This window comes from Tachypleus tridentatus, chromosome 12 (genome assembly GCF_004210375.1).
Source record: "Tachypleus tridentatus isolate NWPU-2018 chromosome 12, ASM421037v1, whole genome shotgun sequence".
NCBI lineage: Eukaryota > Metazoa > Arthropoda > Merostomata > Xiphosura > Limulidae > Tachypleus > Tachypleus tridentatus.
This window is the reverse complement of record NC_134836.1, coordinates 4,001,770-4,019,004: the sequence shown is the minus strand read 5'-3', so window position 1 is coordinate 4,019,004 and position 17,235 is coordinate 4,001,770. Positions and strand designations below refer to the sequence as shown.

Sequence of the window (17,235 nt, the reverse complement as noted above, 5' to 3'; positions counted from 1 at the left end):
AAGGAGCTATCTAAATGTAAGTTAGCAGGAATGAGCTTTGTGACACGATAAACAATATACGATCACTGGATATAATCATTTCTGCATAAAACCAGTCAAAATGGCCACTACACGGCATTTACTACAGAGTATTCTATTGGAACAACCAATATTGTAACAAAATAATTGTATTAGAACAAAAGTGAAGATCTGTATGAAAAATGTATTAAAATTACAAGCATTTATTACATTCTTCATGACATCAACATAGTCTATTATACCTTGCTCCATTTGTTTCTTTTTTTCAGTCCTATATTTCATGATGACACCTAATAGACTTGATACAACTACAACAAACGAATTCGCCATCGTTTCAAAAAGAATGCCAGTCTTGTTGGTCATTCACTTGACCAGAGCAAACATGGAGATGTCTCCTCTACGTTTGTATCCAGGGTAACAGTTGTGTTTATATCCAGCGCATTGATGAGTTACTATACCCTTTCTCCCTTGTAGTAAATAACTGCTTCCAAGCGATGTTGATAGCGTCAATCCAGACAAACCGTTCTTATTGTTGGATCGTGGTTATTATCCACGGAAAGAAATGTAACAGTAGCGCCAGGAAGTTTAATCTTGTCATTCTAGGCATGGTATCACATTCAGTGAATGCATCAAAAACTGAGAGAACCCTTGGATTCTGGGACCAAAGGTGTTAGAAATCTCATGGACTTCTATGCGTAGCAGATTATTTAATACCCCGAACACTATCCGAACCTCGCCAACTTCTAACTGCTATATAAGAAATACTGCCAAAATCACAATGTCCAGGTTCACAGTGCGAACCATTATTTTTCACTATTCTTGGCTTATTTCATTCACTACATATATATATATATATAAACCCTTATGTTCGACGTCTTCATTAGCACTTGGACACAGACGTGAAGTATCTTTAACAGGTAAACTCAAATTTCAAAAGTACTTCAGCTGATCTCTTTTTAGCACGTGTAACTGGTCACGAAGACGTCCACCATGTTAATTTATCATGTTTGAGTTTGTATATAGTGTTAAGACTTATGCACTAGCGCATTTAACGGCCATTTTGAAAATAATCGGACGTGAATGACGGCGACTACGCTCACACTTCTGTGTATAATTTTGCCAATTTTTATACTAATCACATAAAGAGCAATTCTTATGTATCTTGTTACTCATATAGTCCAGTTTGTGGTTTTTAAAGAGCAAAGCTTGTCTCTTTCCGAACGTATCATTATATTCATTGTACAGAATAAGATCATTATAATTAATAATACTAGTTGTTCAGCCAATATTCTTGCACTGTTCAAACACTTTCATGTCAACTTAAAACTGAAATACTTTAAAACATTTAAATCATCTGACTTTACAATCCGCCGGTAGATCAGCATTAAGTATAAGTACATCGCTATTCAACTTTTGCTTCATCGACTTCGAATCTTTGTTCAGTATTTTATTGACAAAGATACTGTTAGTTAAGAATTTTTGATGAACTGTGTACAGTTCATACGAAGTGTATGCTTCGTGTGTGTGATTTGGGGGATTCATTAAAGAAGGTGATCACTTTTTTGTTTTCAGATTTTTATAATACTTCACATTAAGTTGGTACTTAGCTCTAGGATCATTGGATATTCAGAAGTAACACTTTTATTTAGTGTTATCTGTTCATCAAATCTTGTGTGCTTGTACTAATGTCTCATGAGAAGGACAGGTTGTATCAGGATATTACTTTAAAAACATCGGCAGTTTGAATATTATGACGTAATATTGTTTGGGTCAATTTTGTGTCGTTTCAGCCTTCGTCGGATCTAAGCACTCTATTACTTTACTGATTAAATATTAGGTTTTTCGTTTCCTTTGTTCTTCGTCATAGCAACCACTGAAGGTTTTCCATAAGTATTCCGAGTAATATTGAAAGTATTTCTACTCAAGATTGTGATTGTTTACAATATGTTACTTATTTACACACTTCAGAAAGAAGTAAAACCTAGCAAATTGTTCTAATTAGATTTTGGAACTTTTAAACGAGTTAAATAATAATTTCATAATGTCTTTAGCATATACTGAAAAATTAAAATTTAGTACATGTTTGTGTACATAATACAAGAATATATTTATCATACAATCGTAGGCTGTTTTATATTATGTTGTAGTTAGTGGGATCTTTGGCATCTCTTTATGAACGAATGGCTGAACGTCTAGAAGTTTCTTAAAAAGTTTGTTTTAATCGTTTAGTGACAGACTAGATAGAGGAAAGATAGCTAGTCAACACCACTATCGCCAACTCTTAAGTTACTCTTTACCAACGAACAGTGGAATTGACCGACATATTACATTTGATGACTACCAAGATCGTGCTTAAACTAATAAATAAAAAAGGTCCGCTGAAACTGCATTAGCGAATGTGAAAGTTATAGGTATAAAATGCAAGTTAATTTAGAGTAAGCAATAAGATATAAGTGACTCTTCACACAGGTGGATTCATTATTGAGTTAGTTAACTCATATATTAATTCAATTTGGTGAATATTGAGTTGAAGCACTAGAGAAACGAGAAAGTGCGAAGTAAACGAAACAAGTCAGCAAGTAAAAGAAAATATTGTTGTTTTGAATTAAGCACAAAGCTACTCAATGGACTATCTGTGTTCTGCCCACCACGGGTATCGAAACCCGGTTTTTATTATTGTAAGTCCGCAGACATACCGCTGAGCCACTGGCGGGCGAGAAAATATTGTATCAGTACCTACTGTGAACTTAGGCATATCAGCTGTATAACTTGAAATTTTGTAAGTTAAACGCTTTTATTAAATGGATGAAAGGACTTATTAATGGAACTATTTGCAATCCTTCTTTTTTACTAATTAATCCGCACAATACAAATCCTCATTATCGCGATTTAAAAAGATAGCACGTTTCTCTTTTTCCTGGGGAATTATATTTTTTCTCATTTCTGGTTCTGAGTATGAGCCAGTTTAGCATAGAGCATGTGGTCCAGAAAAATGTTAAGGTTTCTCACAAGTTTTCCTTTTAGATTTGTGATTCTCTCTATGTTGGTATCAGATATCATCCCTTCCCCTTTTCTTGCAAATGTTCTACAGCACACTTCTGCTAGTCAATTGGTCTGAGCATGATCGGAAATGAGATTCGAATTCGCGACCCTCAGACTGCGAGTCAAGTTCCTTAACCACTAAGCCTTCATTAGGGCATGCAAGGTTACAGGTGTTTTGAATATTTCACAATATTATATTACCATTTGCCGTTCAGAATACTTCCCGTTCCAATCTAAAATGTTCATCATGAATCAATAATAAACATTTAACATATCGCTTGCAGAGGATATAACAAACTTCATTTAAAATAAAAAAAAACATTTTCAATCACGGAAAAGCACAAAATTTTGCGTGAGTTTTTTATTGCTGTTATTTTTAAAGCCCATCAGGCTATCGATTGGTCTCTGTAAATTCAAAACCAATCTAGGTGCGAATTTCGAAAGTGATCAGATTTGACGATTTGTACACCATAAACTTTTCATAGCGAACGACAGTTTCCGCATTACAACACTTTTATTAATTTATTACAGAAGCTAAAACTAGATGTATCAATGGTATAAGTACGCCAATTAGTAAGTATTCTTAAAAAGTAATGGTTGTTATTTTAGAACACAGTATTAACAGTAGTATTAGTGGCCAATAGAAAAAAACAAGAACATAAACTATGAATTGAATTTTATTACCAGACATTAAAATTTCAGATAATTACTGCTTTAACTAAAGTTATTTTGCACATATCTTTGGCTTACAAGAATGCATACCACTAAAACATGAACTTTTTCTAAGCCTCGCTAATTTAGTTTTTGACCAAAGATTAATACTTTGATATATAACACCAGTTTAAATGTTTGCTTAAGCTGATTAAAAATTTGAGAAAAACTGTTTGTTACTACAGTTTATTTGGTTTAACGTTAAACTTATGAAATTATTATAGTATTTTAATGTACGTTTGCTATCTTAACTGAATTATCTTATTTGTTTTTATTAACAGTTGCACGATACTATGTGTTCTGCCCACTGCGGGTATAAAACCCTGATATTTAACCTCATAAGCCCTAAGACTTATCACTGGGATTAATCGAAGTGTTAACTGTTTTCTATATTTTAAAATACAGGTCCATTGTTGTTTTCTTTTTCAAATATTAATGTACTTGATTATTTAGTTTAAGAATTAAAAAACGTTCATTCGAATACACGTTAAAGTTAAAAGTACAAGTAATTTATTGGATTTACACTCAGTCTACAGGGTAGGAAGTTTGAAGTGTTTGTAATTAAACAAATTCTCGAAAAACGAATCACTATCACTACATAAAAAAGACTAAAGAGTTATAATAACACATCATTTTGAGGTTGAAAATTTACCAGCATCGCTCTATCAACAGAAAAGTTGAGGAAAAATCGGATCTCTTTTCCAGTTTATAAAAGTCACTTCCAAAAATCTGCAACAAACCTTTGTATATCACAACATTTGACATACTTCCAAATTTTTTTTATTAATAATGAGTGTGTGTTTGTCTTATAGCAAAGCCACATCGGGCTATCTGCTCAGCCCACCGAGGAGAATCGAACCCCTGATTTTAGCGTTGTAAATCCGGACACATACCGCTGTACTAGCGGGGAGCTATTAATGATGAGTATAACTGGATATAAAATCTCACTGTTGCAAGAAATATTCAACAAATAATCCCAATCTTAAAAACGAACAAAAATACTGTTTCAAATTACAAACTGAAAAAATATTCAAATACCAATTATACTTGTCACAAGCTGTTGGCATTTTATAAACTATTATTGTACTTTTCTGATTAAAATTCAAAAAATAAAAAAATATTATAAGTGATAACACGTAACAATACTTTCTTCCATTAAGAACATTAAGACCGGTTGTTATAGTTGGATTTTAAAAATACCTTTTGATCCCATAATTTAACAAAATTATACACTTGATAATTTTACCAAGACAAAGATGTCTCAATCTAATACACAATTACTGAATGAAACTTTCGATATTAATACTGAAACCATAACTATGGCCAACAGTGACCGTTTTACATACTTTCGCAATAGATATTTATCACAAAACTTAGAATCAATTTCGTACATTTCACTTATCAATTGTTAATGTTCAGTGTTTATTATTAGAGCATAAAGAAAAGTTATATGAAATTTATTTTAAACTAATATTTAAAGTAACATTTCAGGTTATATATGTTGTGTGTGTATGTAACTTAATCTTGTGTGAAATTATTGTTTACCATTATTCTCGTTTACCTAACACCAACACCTCTGAAAATATTTTAAATTTTCCATACTGGATGTAAGATCATGTATTAAAAACATCTGACCAGCATAAAACACCTTCAGCATTATTTTAGCATTATATTATCATAGATTCAATTCTAGGTTAAAATGTCCATTCATACAACATATTCATTGCGGTGTAAAAGAAGTTTACACAATATACTTGCAGAATGTACCCTGTGCACCTACCATATTTTATGCAAGTAAAAAATACATAAAAGAACAAAGACATTATTTTGGTACTGTCTTATGAGAACAAATATCTTAACTCTTATCTAAGAAGGTTTGCTATTTATTCCTTCCATCTAATTGTTCATTATTATGAAGTCATTTCAATTACAGATTCCTTTATAGACCAAAATATTATTAAAAACACATTTTCAGAGGTCACTCTGTTAGATGTACCTTTCAAGATACTAGAGAATATTTAACACTCAAAGCATCAATACACAAAATACAAACTTAAAAAAAAACACACTTCTTAGCAATGTCGAACAATGACTGTAGATCAGTAACTTATTGTTAAAAAAATAGAATTACGTATGAGATCTTCCATGTACTATAAATTATTAATATACAAGTTTACTATTAAATACGTGCAATGATTTTAACTGCCACATTTTTCTTGGATGTATGAAAAATTCTACATAAAAACTACTGTATAGGTCCAAGCTTTAACTAACCATTTATACACAGTTAGCTTACCTACAACATGCTCCAGGTGCAATAACATTTTTTAACATCTATAAACACAACAGTGAATGGCAGGTAAACCGTATCACAACATTGTGATAATTTTCATGATAAAAAAGTACACACTGGTATTAACAGCAACAAAAAATATGAACTGGTATAGTATTTAAAGGCATACATTTACTGTTATAAAATTCCACTCATGGGACTACTAAATCATAATGTGTCAGTATTATAAAAATACTGACCTAAAAGATCAGGTATTACTCCACAATAACAAAATTAGACTACAGTGTTAAAATTTGTACCTACAAGTTTATCATGACTATAGACATTTTCTAAAAACAAGATTAAAACGTACACTGTAATTTTTATCTATGTTTACTGCTAAATAAACTTGTTACTAATACTTATTTATGTGGTCATGGTACTTTCTAAATCAGTATCTACTTCATTTATTCAGTACTAAAGTAATAATAATTTATCTATTACTGTCCCATAAACCTTGACTGGCTTTCTTAAACACTGATAAACTCCCTAAAATTTATTAAGTTTCAGTTTCTTATCCTTTATTTTTGTTACTTACTATTTCAAGCTAATAACTTCCACAAGAACTGTGTCACCAGTTTTAATTTACTTGTATCAAGAAGTATTGTTCATAAAAGCTTAGTTCAATTCCAGCAACACTTTCGATATTAAAAGCTCAAAGTTGTGAAATCCTACAGCTCTGAACAATGGTTAGCTCAGATTAAAACCTAAGCCCCTGGAAAAGTTCCAGCTACAATGGTCAAACTACCTAAACTTCTGCTTGGTTGCCACATCAGTCGATTTTGATCTTAAACACTTGTCTTAAGTAACAGTTTTTCATATGTTAACAATTCTGGATTACATCAATACATTAATAAAAAAAATCATTTTTGGCACACTTTTTAACAGTGAATTATTTTTCAGAATGTATATGGTAAGTATTAAAGAAGTTTGGGAAATTTGTCACAACAGTTGAACTCCAACATAAAAATCCTGACACATCCAATAAAAACAGTCATTAGAATTTGGTATAATTGATAATACAAATTTTTCTTTGGCTTTTGGATAAGACTAGAAATATTTCTTAGATATTAAATTATTCATCAATATTTTTTGTCTTTATACCTTACAAAGTATTTTAATATTTTCCATCTCCAGTTAGTTTATAAGTAAGCTCCAGAAAACAGATGTGAACTTCAAATTAATTGTCAATAAAAAACTTTTTTATAATACAGAATTTCTTAGCAAAGAAATACACACATGTAAGCAGCTATAAAGTATTCTTCTTCCCAAACTATTAAATATGAGTATGTATACACGGTTACATTCCACTACAAAATGGACACAATTACTTGAAATATATAAATATCACATCTAATCAATGTTCTATAAACCACTATATATAAAAAAAGAAAAAGGTGTAAACACAATACTAACATCTTAGAAATTATTAAACTACTTTGAAAATAATTTCATGATTTGTTTGTGAAAAAGATATTGTTCTAAACAAATCACAGTACGTTACTGAATCATCTCCAGTGGTTAATGTTCCTTAGAAAACTATTTCCAGCCATCACGACATATAACCATATTTTTACACTGGTCACTGTCAAGCTTCTTACTTATGCTTATTTTTCAGTAAAACCAAAGTCTGTCTACAGTTTTTCAGTTAATGGGTGTCCAGTTGCTGCTACTGTATACCCATATTTCTAGGAATTCAGTAAGTGTTCACCACCAATCCTTTTAAATATAAATTATCACCATTAGTACAAACTGTATATCTGTTTAATGGGCATGTCTTACCAATCTTTACAGGGACCTGCTTCAATCTCAATCCAAAAGTCCAGTCTCGCATAAAAGTGTCTTTATATTTCTAATATTTTCACTCATGTTCAAACTTCATGCAACTAGAAGCAACTTCAAATATGTTTTTCTCCACTACCCTTACTTGAGTAATGTCCACAAAATGTTTTTTTTTAAACAAAAGAAATGATTAATAACAGCATTTTTTCTACTACTTGTTTTTAAGTTTTTCTCACTCCTACATCCACTGATATCTTTCTCCTGTATTCTACATTCAAGGATACATTATTGTTTTAATCTGTTAAAAAAAAGTTGTTTCTCTTGTTTGTTTCTGAGCATTGTCCAGCAAAATGGTTTATTTTTTTTCAAAGTTATTTCTCTGTTTTTATTATAAAACAAGATTATCTTTCTTCTTCCTTCTTGGCCATTTTCATCTATTACAATTTTCTTCCTTTCACTATCAACCGAGTCACTCCTCTCTCTGGCAAAGTAGAATAACTTCTTGGTTTGATAGGAAAACAAAACTTGAGAAGTTTACAACAACATTCTTTTATTAAATTTTTCTTCCACTGTACTCAGTGTTTTCCTTTATACGTGCTGTGCTTTCTTTTTGCGAGCACTAAGCATGTCGTAGAAAGGGTTATGACTGATGCTTTGCCTGTAAACAAAAAAGATAAAATTTTTTATAATATGTTCCAAAATTTCAGCAGTAGATTCTATACAAGTAATCATTAGCAATTTAACTTCCATCCCACATTTTTGCATTCCTATATTTATTTTAAGTCTATTCTGATAATTGCACACTCTATTTATCTTTAGTTACAAAACTTTATATTTTCTATAATGTAATTCCAACATTATATTTAAAAAAAATTATAATTTTTTAAATCTTTACTAAAAAAAAGTACATCACCCAACCTTTGTTTCATCCATTTCACAACTAGAATATTTTATCTTGTATTCTAAACACCATACAATATAATCATTCAACCTCTGTTACAACCACCCCACTCTGGTTTGTCTAACCCTCTATTTAAACACCATACAGTAAATAATTTAATTTCTGGTTCAACCATCTCACAGCTGATTTACCTTCTAGTCTAATGTGAGCAAACTGTATTTAATGCTCTAAAGCATGTTTTAAAAACCTAGTTTAAAGTAAAACCTTATAATTGTTTGTTTGTTTTGAGCATTCAAGTAGAGCTACATAAGGTTCAGCTGTACCCATCATCACTAAATTTATACGATTAGATTAGAGAAAAAGCAACTAATTGAGATCATTTGCTGCTAAATCTAGAGCTATTCTAATCAAACAATTACATTTAACCTTAACTCTTACAATACACTCACAACCACAAAGTGCAGAACCAGGTATTTGTGTGTACAATAATGATACATGAACCATGGACCCTAATAACTACATTTATCTAAGCTTTCTCAAGATTTGAGGAAAAAGTATAAAATAATTTTGTCAACTTGTTATTCATTGGCAAATGTAGCCATGATCTAGTTGTTTTTAACTTTCCAAAATATAAGAACAGTTGTATTTTTTTTTCTATATTAATCTTTAGAACTGGCAAAGATCAATCTTTATAGAAAATCATGAACTAAGTTAATCTGATTGGCTAGGTTCAGATGTTACCTATGCTATAAGTCAACTTCTAATGCAAAACTCAAGTATAATCTAGTTAGTACATACAAGCTGGGACCTTTTCCAGAAACAAAAGTACAATACAAGTTATCCTGTCTGATTTCCAGTTGGACTAGAGGAAGGTACAAGTATTATACTACAATTTAAGTTAGCTTTAAGTTCAATACTGATGTAACCTGGAATATTAGCTGGAAAAAAATATATACATAGGAATCATACCACCTAATCTTCAGCTGATCTACATAGGAAGGAATAGGTATTATACTATAAACATACACACACTCTCTAATCTTAATTAGCCTCAAGATGAAAACAGATTTGTAAGTAAAATGTTTTCCAGTGTTATCTTTTAAAGTGGATGATAGTCACAGACAGAGAGCACAAGTATACAGTATTAAATATACATCTTTCTCAAAAAGTAAAGTACGCATATAAACCCTGTAACTTGCAGACTTACCGTATACATTTGATCCATTCTGTCATTTCCTCAGGAGTGGAAGCTGACATGCGATAAACTGTGTGTTTTCCTTCTACAACCTTCCCTTCTGAATCTGTCTTACATGCCTTAATAATGTCACTGCCTGTTGAAAATAACTCAAAACTATTGGCCCTATTCCGATCCACAACCTCTCGCACCTGAACATTTTCCAAAGGTATTATTCCACGTGGCTCTTTATCCTATAAGAAAATTAAATAAATATTAAAAATAAATGTGTAATTAGTTTACACAGATTACATTTCTTACTTCTAATAGATACAATTTATTAACCATTAAACTTTCTAATCAAATGTATTAAAGAATTTGATATGCCATTCACAGTTTAATAACATTTCACATTAAATATTAATTTCTATATTGAAATATGAAAACAGTTAATTAATTTGACTAAAAGTACAAGGGAAATATTACCATTAAAATTTGAAATTTAATACAGAAAGGGTTAATATGAAACACCTTGAAATACAATAATTTTAATATTTTTCTGCCTAATAAGTACTGTGTTAGACCTGTGTTGTCCAACTGGTGGTATACAGACTGCATCTCATCCTTCAGATAATTTTATCCAGCTCCCAACATTAATTTATTTCATATTCAAAAAATCAATATTATGTCATTAACTTAAATGTTTGTGGTGTAATAAAATTTGAATAAGTCAAAAGTCTTCTAACTGAACTTTTAATCTAAATACTTACAGTGGTGTATTCAAAATAGTATAAACAGTTGTCATTCAAAATAAACCATCGTCGTTTCCAACTTTTGTAGCGACCACCTACAAGAAATTTAAGTAATATCATGTATAACTTCACAAAAAGTAATAAACACTTCTCTATTTATGTAATTACAAGTAAATGTTGAATTAATAAATGAAACATTATAATAAATATGTACAGATGAATATTTCTATTAGATATCTTAACTACATCTATTTGCCAAATCAAAGTAACTATTTCTACACTGAGAAGCAACTGAACATAAAGTAGAAGCACACTGTATTAAACCTACATCTGTCTCAAAAGTCGAGTACAGAAGTGAAATTTAGTAACATTAAGATGTACCCAAATATTTGATTTTGGTGATTGTCACATACAAAACATGGTTAGATGTAACTTTTGTTTTATGTAATATTGAAGTACATGAGACATCCTGACCACATTCTACATTTTTATAGAAAGACATTATAATAAACTAAAGATTAGTAACAGATATATTAATTTCATTACATATAAACATAGTATTATACTTCTCTTGAGTAACTAAAGACACATTTACAAGTTATATTATCACTTAGACTATAAATAAAATTTATGACAATTACATATTACACTATCTTAGGGATTCATGCCTGGCAACAGTCATTTGCAAGCTATTTCTTTGTTAACCTGAAGATGACCAAGGAAGGTTGAAATGTTGTTCTCTGCTTTATTAGTAAAGTGTTAATACCTATACCAGCTGCTCTGAGATATATTTTTACCTGGTGTTCCAATATTAGCAAACATATGGCTTGTTGCAAATTCACATGGTAAACAGACCATAGAGTTATACATAGAAAAGCTCAAAATAATTTTAAAACTACTTAATACTAATCACAGCTTTTAAATATTTATTGTTAACTCTAACTGTCCCTGGTAGGCAGACTGGTATTTCAAGAATTAATAGGTCTTTGTCTGAAATACTTTTATGTATGTGTATCCTTCCCTGCTGATTACTTTTTAAGATGTGTAGTGGTTTTATTTTAAAATATTATAGCAAGTAAAATTAAATGAACAAAAAAGAATAAGATCAGTTTTCTAAAAAAAATTACATTTAGAAGCAGGAAAACTTCTGTGGGTTAATCACAGTTAATAAGAACTGTAAACAAATTTTTAAGAATTTTCTACAGAGCTTTTACCTTTTGTGAAGATCAGCTTTTAATACAATGTTTAAATGGATCAGAAACACACAAGGAACCTGAAGCTGCAATAGTAAAATTAAACATGTATAGGGTTAAATAAGGTTTCTGTGATTCTAGTTTCTTAAAACTGTCTTTCATATAAAAGTAGATAAGGGTTTCAAGCAGTGGCTGAAAGCTTGCAAACTTTTCTTAACCTCAGTTCTTCTTTTATCTTGTTAATAGTATCAGAAGAAAGGTCCATCTTTAATGTAATCACTTTCCAAGTCACAGGGTTCTCTAACCACAGCCTTCACTTTGTGGATGAAGGTAATACTCAGGTTGAGTAGGGGTGTGGTTTCAGAAGTAAGTTCTTTCACTCAACATTCACTTACAAGCTTGCTCTTTGAATATCCTTCCTCTATTGAAAAAGCTGTGATATAACCTATAGCCATAAGCTTATTTATAGCAGCACTATGCTGTCAAGTATATGTAACAAACAGAATATACAAGTAATTATATATCATATAAAAATCAACTACATAAATACATATCTAGTGGTTCCCTTTTAAAAATAATGGATACTATGCATTTAATGTGTTTATACAAAAACAATTTTCATTTTTTGATGAGACTTTCAATTAGGCACTTCTTTCAACATTGTATGATAATTCACTTTTAAAGCTTAGCACAGAACACTACATACATCAAAATTAGCAAATCGTGCATTTATAGCTATCCACTAAGGACACAAGTATGTCAAATTAATATGACAGCAGCTGGCATGCATCCTGGGGTTAAAAACAAGCAATTATTTCAAAACAAAAACAATTTCAACAAAAATATTGATGTTTCATGAGAGCATAAAGCAAGGAATATTTTAAAAGTCAGCTAAAGTGATAACAAGCATTTTTATAACTATTGCAATTTCCATTATTTTTTTGCACTTACTGAGTTTTGAACTTCCTGGTGAAATGGATGCATATATAAAATAAGGAATTACAATCTTCATTATCTGATTTACTTGAGTGAATATCATAAACTTTATAAAATCTTTAAAATTTTTACATTTATTTGGGGTAGAATAAAACAATACATCAGAAAATCCTTTTTTTGATGGTGAAACAAAGGCTCTTGAAACATAAGTATCTTTCTTGATTGAGCTTTTTAAAACACACTTTAGTTCTAAAAAATAGTTTTAAATGTTTTTCTGTTAAAAGGTAATATGTAAGTGAGAATTAACCTTATCTGACTTACAGTCCATTGCAATCTGGCATTAATAATTACATTGACATTTTAAGGGAAATCAAACATTGTATTTTCACCTTTTTGCATACAAAATCTATAAATACTGGAACAGTTTCATCAGTTAATGTCCTTGTTTAACAGAGTTTAATGAGAAACGATAAACTTCAAAAGTGTTTTTAAAATGAATAGAATTTGGGAAACTTTTTGAATAACAAGAAGCAATTTCAACTCAAAAATGAAATAAACATTCTATTTATAAAGGGTGGATGAAAAAATATGAATCGTTATGTTTGGTTTTAAAAAGTTTATTTTTTACAGAAAAAAACCAAGTTTTAAGAGAGAGAAAAAAAAGATTTATTTTATGAACCAAGGTGTGAAAAATCGATCTGATTATAACAAAATGTATGGAATAACATAGATCGTTTACTAAAATAAGATGAAAGAAATTAATTAATATCCCTAATAAACTTGTATTTTCAGAAAATGACAGACAATCAGTGGATATCAATTTTATAAAACTGTAAATTAATTTAATTATTACTTTGTTCAAAAAGAACCAATTTACATAAAAAATATAAATAAAGAATGGTGAACCATTTACTGAGTTTATTACAAGATAATTTCAAATACTGTTTATTAAGTCTACAAAAGACAGTGACCTAACTAGACGATGTTGTACAGGCCATTAGCTCAGAAACACTTTTCTAAGCCTAATTCCATTGTAACATAATCTTTACTCTCTGATAATGGGTGTATGCCCAAAATAAAACTATAAAAAGTTTTCACATAGATGTGTCAATTTATTCTTTATTACTTTCCCTCCAAGTGCCATTGGCCCTGAGTTAAGTGTATTTATTTATTTTGAGTTAACACTGAATGTCCTAAACATATGGAAATCACTAAAGTTATTCATTTTATACAACAGATCATCCTCAAATGTTCTAATCATAATTTATTTATTGCAATCTTTAAAACTGAGTAGAAATATCTATAAAAAGAATTTAGTTTTCTTGATAAATACATAATTCTGAACAAACGATGTGGTTTTAAGAGTAAATGTGGTACTAAACCAGCTTTTATTACTTTTATAAAATAACTTTAAAATGATACTGAAAATAATTTGGTTATTTTAAAATATTTAAATAATAAAAATAATGTTAAAAAGTAACTTATTATGGAAAAGTGAGTACTAGATTGGTGGGTTTTCAATCACATTTCAAGACAGAACAATAATATTGCCTTTGAAAGGTGTGCAATCTGAACTAACAGAACTATAGTTTCTGTATTTCAGGGATCTATTTATGGTCTTTTGATTTTTCAGTTTATACTGACAATTTACCTGAAACTTGTGCTAGAGTAAAACTTGCATATATGCTGACAATACAATGGGTTAATTTTATTTGTAAGGTGTAAAAAGGTTGGAAAGTTAAGTATATTGTTATAGAAAAAATAAAAACTGATTCAACATTAACAAACTTGTTTTGAAAATTACAAAAACCAGCTTTTATCTAGTAGTAATAAAAAATATCAGATGACTGGTAACACAGGGCTTAGATTTTGAAACATAAATTGAGCATTTAGGTCTCTACATTTATAGTAAATTAACAAGCTTTTATTATGAGTGTTATTTTTAAAATACGTAGTTATATTGCTACACTCTAAAATCAGGAATGCTTTCCTGTGCATATGTGTAGACTTTTTAACTCTGCATTTCCATCCATACTTAAATTACTATTTAACAATTTTTTGTAATGCACCAAGTGTGTATTTTAGCAGAATTGTGAATTTACAACAGCAGCTATGAAGAAATATTAATTTTTATTCACCCTTATAACATTCAAGATATGTTTTATGACTGGAGTATACATACTACATATAAATAGGTTATTTTGTAAGTGGGTATTTGAGTAAAATACTGAATCTGTAAAACAGGTTATGAAGAATTATTACTTCTTCACCATTATAATGTTCAAGAGTTGTCTTATAACTAAAGTGTGCTACATGACTAAAGTATACTACATATAAGTTATATTATAAACAAATTCTTATTCATCAAAATGAGTTACTTACTGAAATACTTCTCCTGATGTAAATTTATAAAATGTTAAGAGCATTTATACATATATTTGAGTAGATATTTCATTAAATACAAATACAAAGACTGGTAAAAATAATTACAGATTCTCTATTCTTTCTAAATATTAGAAATATTTTCTAAATATGTTAGAAAATCTTGGAAACAGCAACACATGTGCATGAGTGTGTATATATATATACATTTAAAATAACTATACTGATTGTTAAAGAGCTAAAGTATTGTATTTCATTTGGAAGTTTGGAAAGGCAGAAACTAAACAAGCTGTACCAACTTTTAGCCTTGTCTCAGTAACTGTAATGGATTTGTTCTTGTAGACTTGTAAGTAACTTGATCAAAATGTTTGTTCCAACCTCAAAAAGACTACATACTATCACATGGAGTGTTACTGTTCAGTATCTTTACAAGATAGTTGCTGACAAACATTTTTTCAAAGCATTTAACATTATCATTTAGTCTGGACACTTAAAACAAATGCCAAGTAGCAGCCTTTGCATAATTGAATTTTTGTTGTTTGAGCTGGGTAAGGCACATTGATACCTATAAACACCATTTTGTTAATATCTATCACTAAGTGTTATCATAAATCATCTATAAATATGTTCTATCATAAAAAAATTACATCATAAACTATATATAAGAATACTTTATCATGAATCATCTATGATTAAGTTATATAACAAAGAGAAAGGCTGGACTTTTGACAGATTTCTTCTATAACATAAATGACTAATTATAACTTTAAAAGCTTCTTTGTTAAATTAATAAAAATGTTGCACTTGATATATACCTATACTGTATGTACAAAATCATACTTATGAAGGGTAGATAAAATAACATGCAAGTTAAAGTATTTGAGAAGTTCTTACAAAAGGGATCTAAATTAAAATCTTTACAAAGTCTATGTGCAGTTAGAGCCAACAGAACTGTTTGTACTTTAACTAGGAATATTAGCACTGCGTTTTCATCATACTAACTGTACCTTTTTACCTGCAGATAAGAACTAGGTTAATTCTGTTTCTCAAAATGTTTGATATTACTTTATTTTAATAAATCACTCAAAATTTCACTACTTCTTGTTCTCCTATGTGCTCTGATCAAGAAAGAATTTAAGATAGTTAATCTGAGTACTTTAGAAAAAGTGAAAGACTAAATATGCTACATATAAGATGTTAAGCTAATAGGACCCAAACTCATTCTCCAGTGAGACTGTGATCCACAATGATTATGTCTGTTATGTATGAACCACAAAGCTACTTAATGGGATATCTGTGTACTGCTCACCACAGGTATCAAATCTAGAATTTTAACATAAACTTATCCAAAACAAACAAAGAAACATTTACCTTGTTTCCATAACCAGCCCTCTCTGTCTGGGTTAAAAAATGTATGCATCAAATCATTTCCATCATCTTCTGGAATCTTAAAAGGCTCCTGTTTAATGCTTTCATATAGACTCTGGAAAATAACCACCCTTTTTGTTACTTATATGTTAATTACAATTAATTAACTACAGGTATTTCTTTAACCTTAAAAGTAGATTATCAAAGATCTACTTATTTAAAAGAAAAAAAGGTTCTAGCACTCCTTCATCATTATTTTAGTAAGAAAAGATAAATGGCAATTCTAAAGAAATGGCAGACTGTTTTATAATATGTACAACATTCTGTACAAGATATCTGGTTAACAATGACTATAAGGTGAGAATGTGTTAACCCTTTCATGACTGGCTTGGTATAATACACACGAGTTTGTCTAGATGTATGATAAGAGTGGACTTATACCTGTACTGTATGTACAAAATCACAATTTTGAAGAAAAGATAAAATAACATGCAAGCTATTTTAGCTATCAGTTACATCTATTTAACAGTGTTGCAAAAGATCCTTTTTTATAACAATATAGTATTTGCACTATAACTTCTAATACAATGTGTATATTAATAAAATTTGGTAGATTTTTAGTAAATATTACAAGTATTTTGTAT

At 29.7% G+C, this 17,235-nt stretch overlaps 1 protein-coding gene across 8 annotated transcripts in view; it reads right to left on the bottom strand.

Annotated features, from left to right (window-relative positions):
- Positions 1-4,262: 4,262 nt before the first annotated feature.
- The window catches only part of LOC143235437 (cytohesin-1-like), an 80,056-nt gene continuing 67,083 nt past the window's right edge, over positions 4,263-17,235 (bottom strand). For all 8 annotated transcript variants that reach the window (XM_076473591.1, XM_076473598.1, XM_076473592.1 and 5 more), the window contains 4 exons: positions 16,595-16,706; positions 10,731-10,807; positions 9,994-10,214; positions 4,263-8,543 (listed from right to left, as the gene is read on the bottom strand). In XM_076473591.1, the coding sequence (XP_076329706.1) occupies positions 8,474-8,543; positions 9,994-10,214; positions 10,731-10,807; positions 16,595-16,706 (480 nt within the window). In that variant the 3' untranslated portion in view covers positions 4,263-8,473. The remainder of the gene's footprint in view (positions 8,544-9,993; positions 10,215-10,730; positions 10,808-16,594; positions 16,707-17,235) is intronic.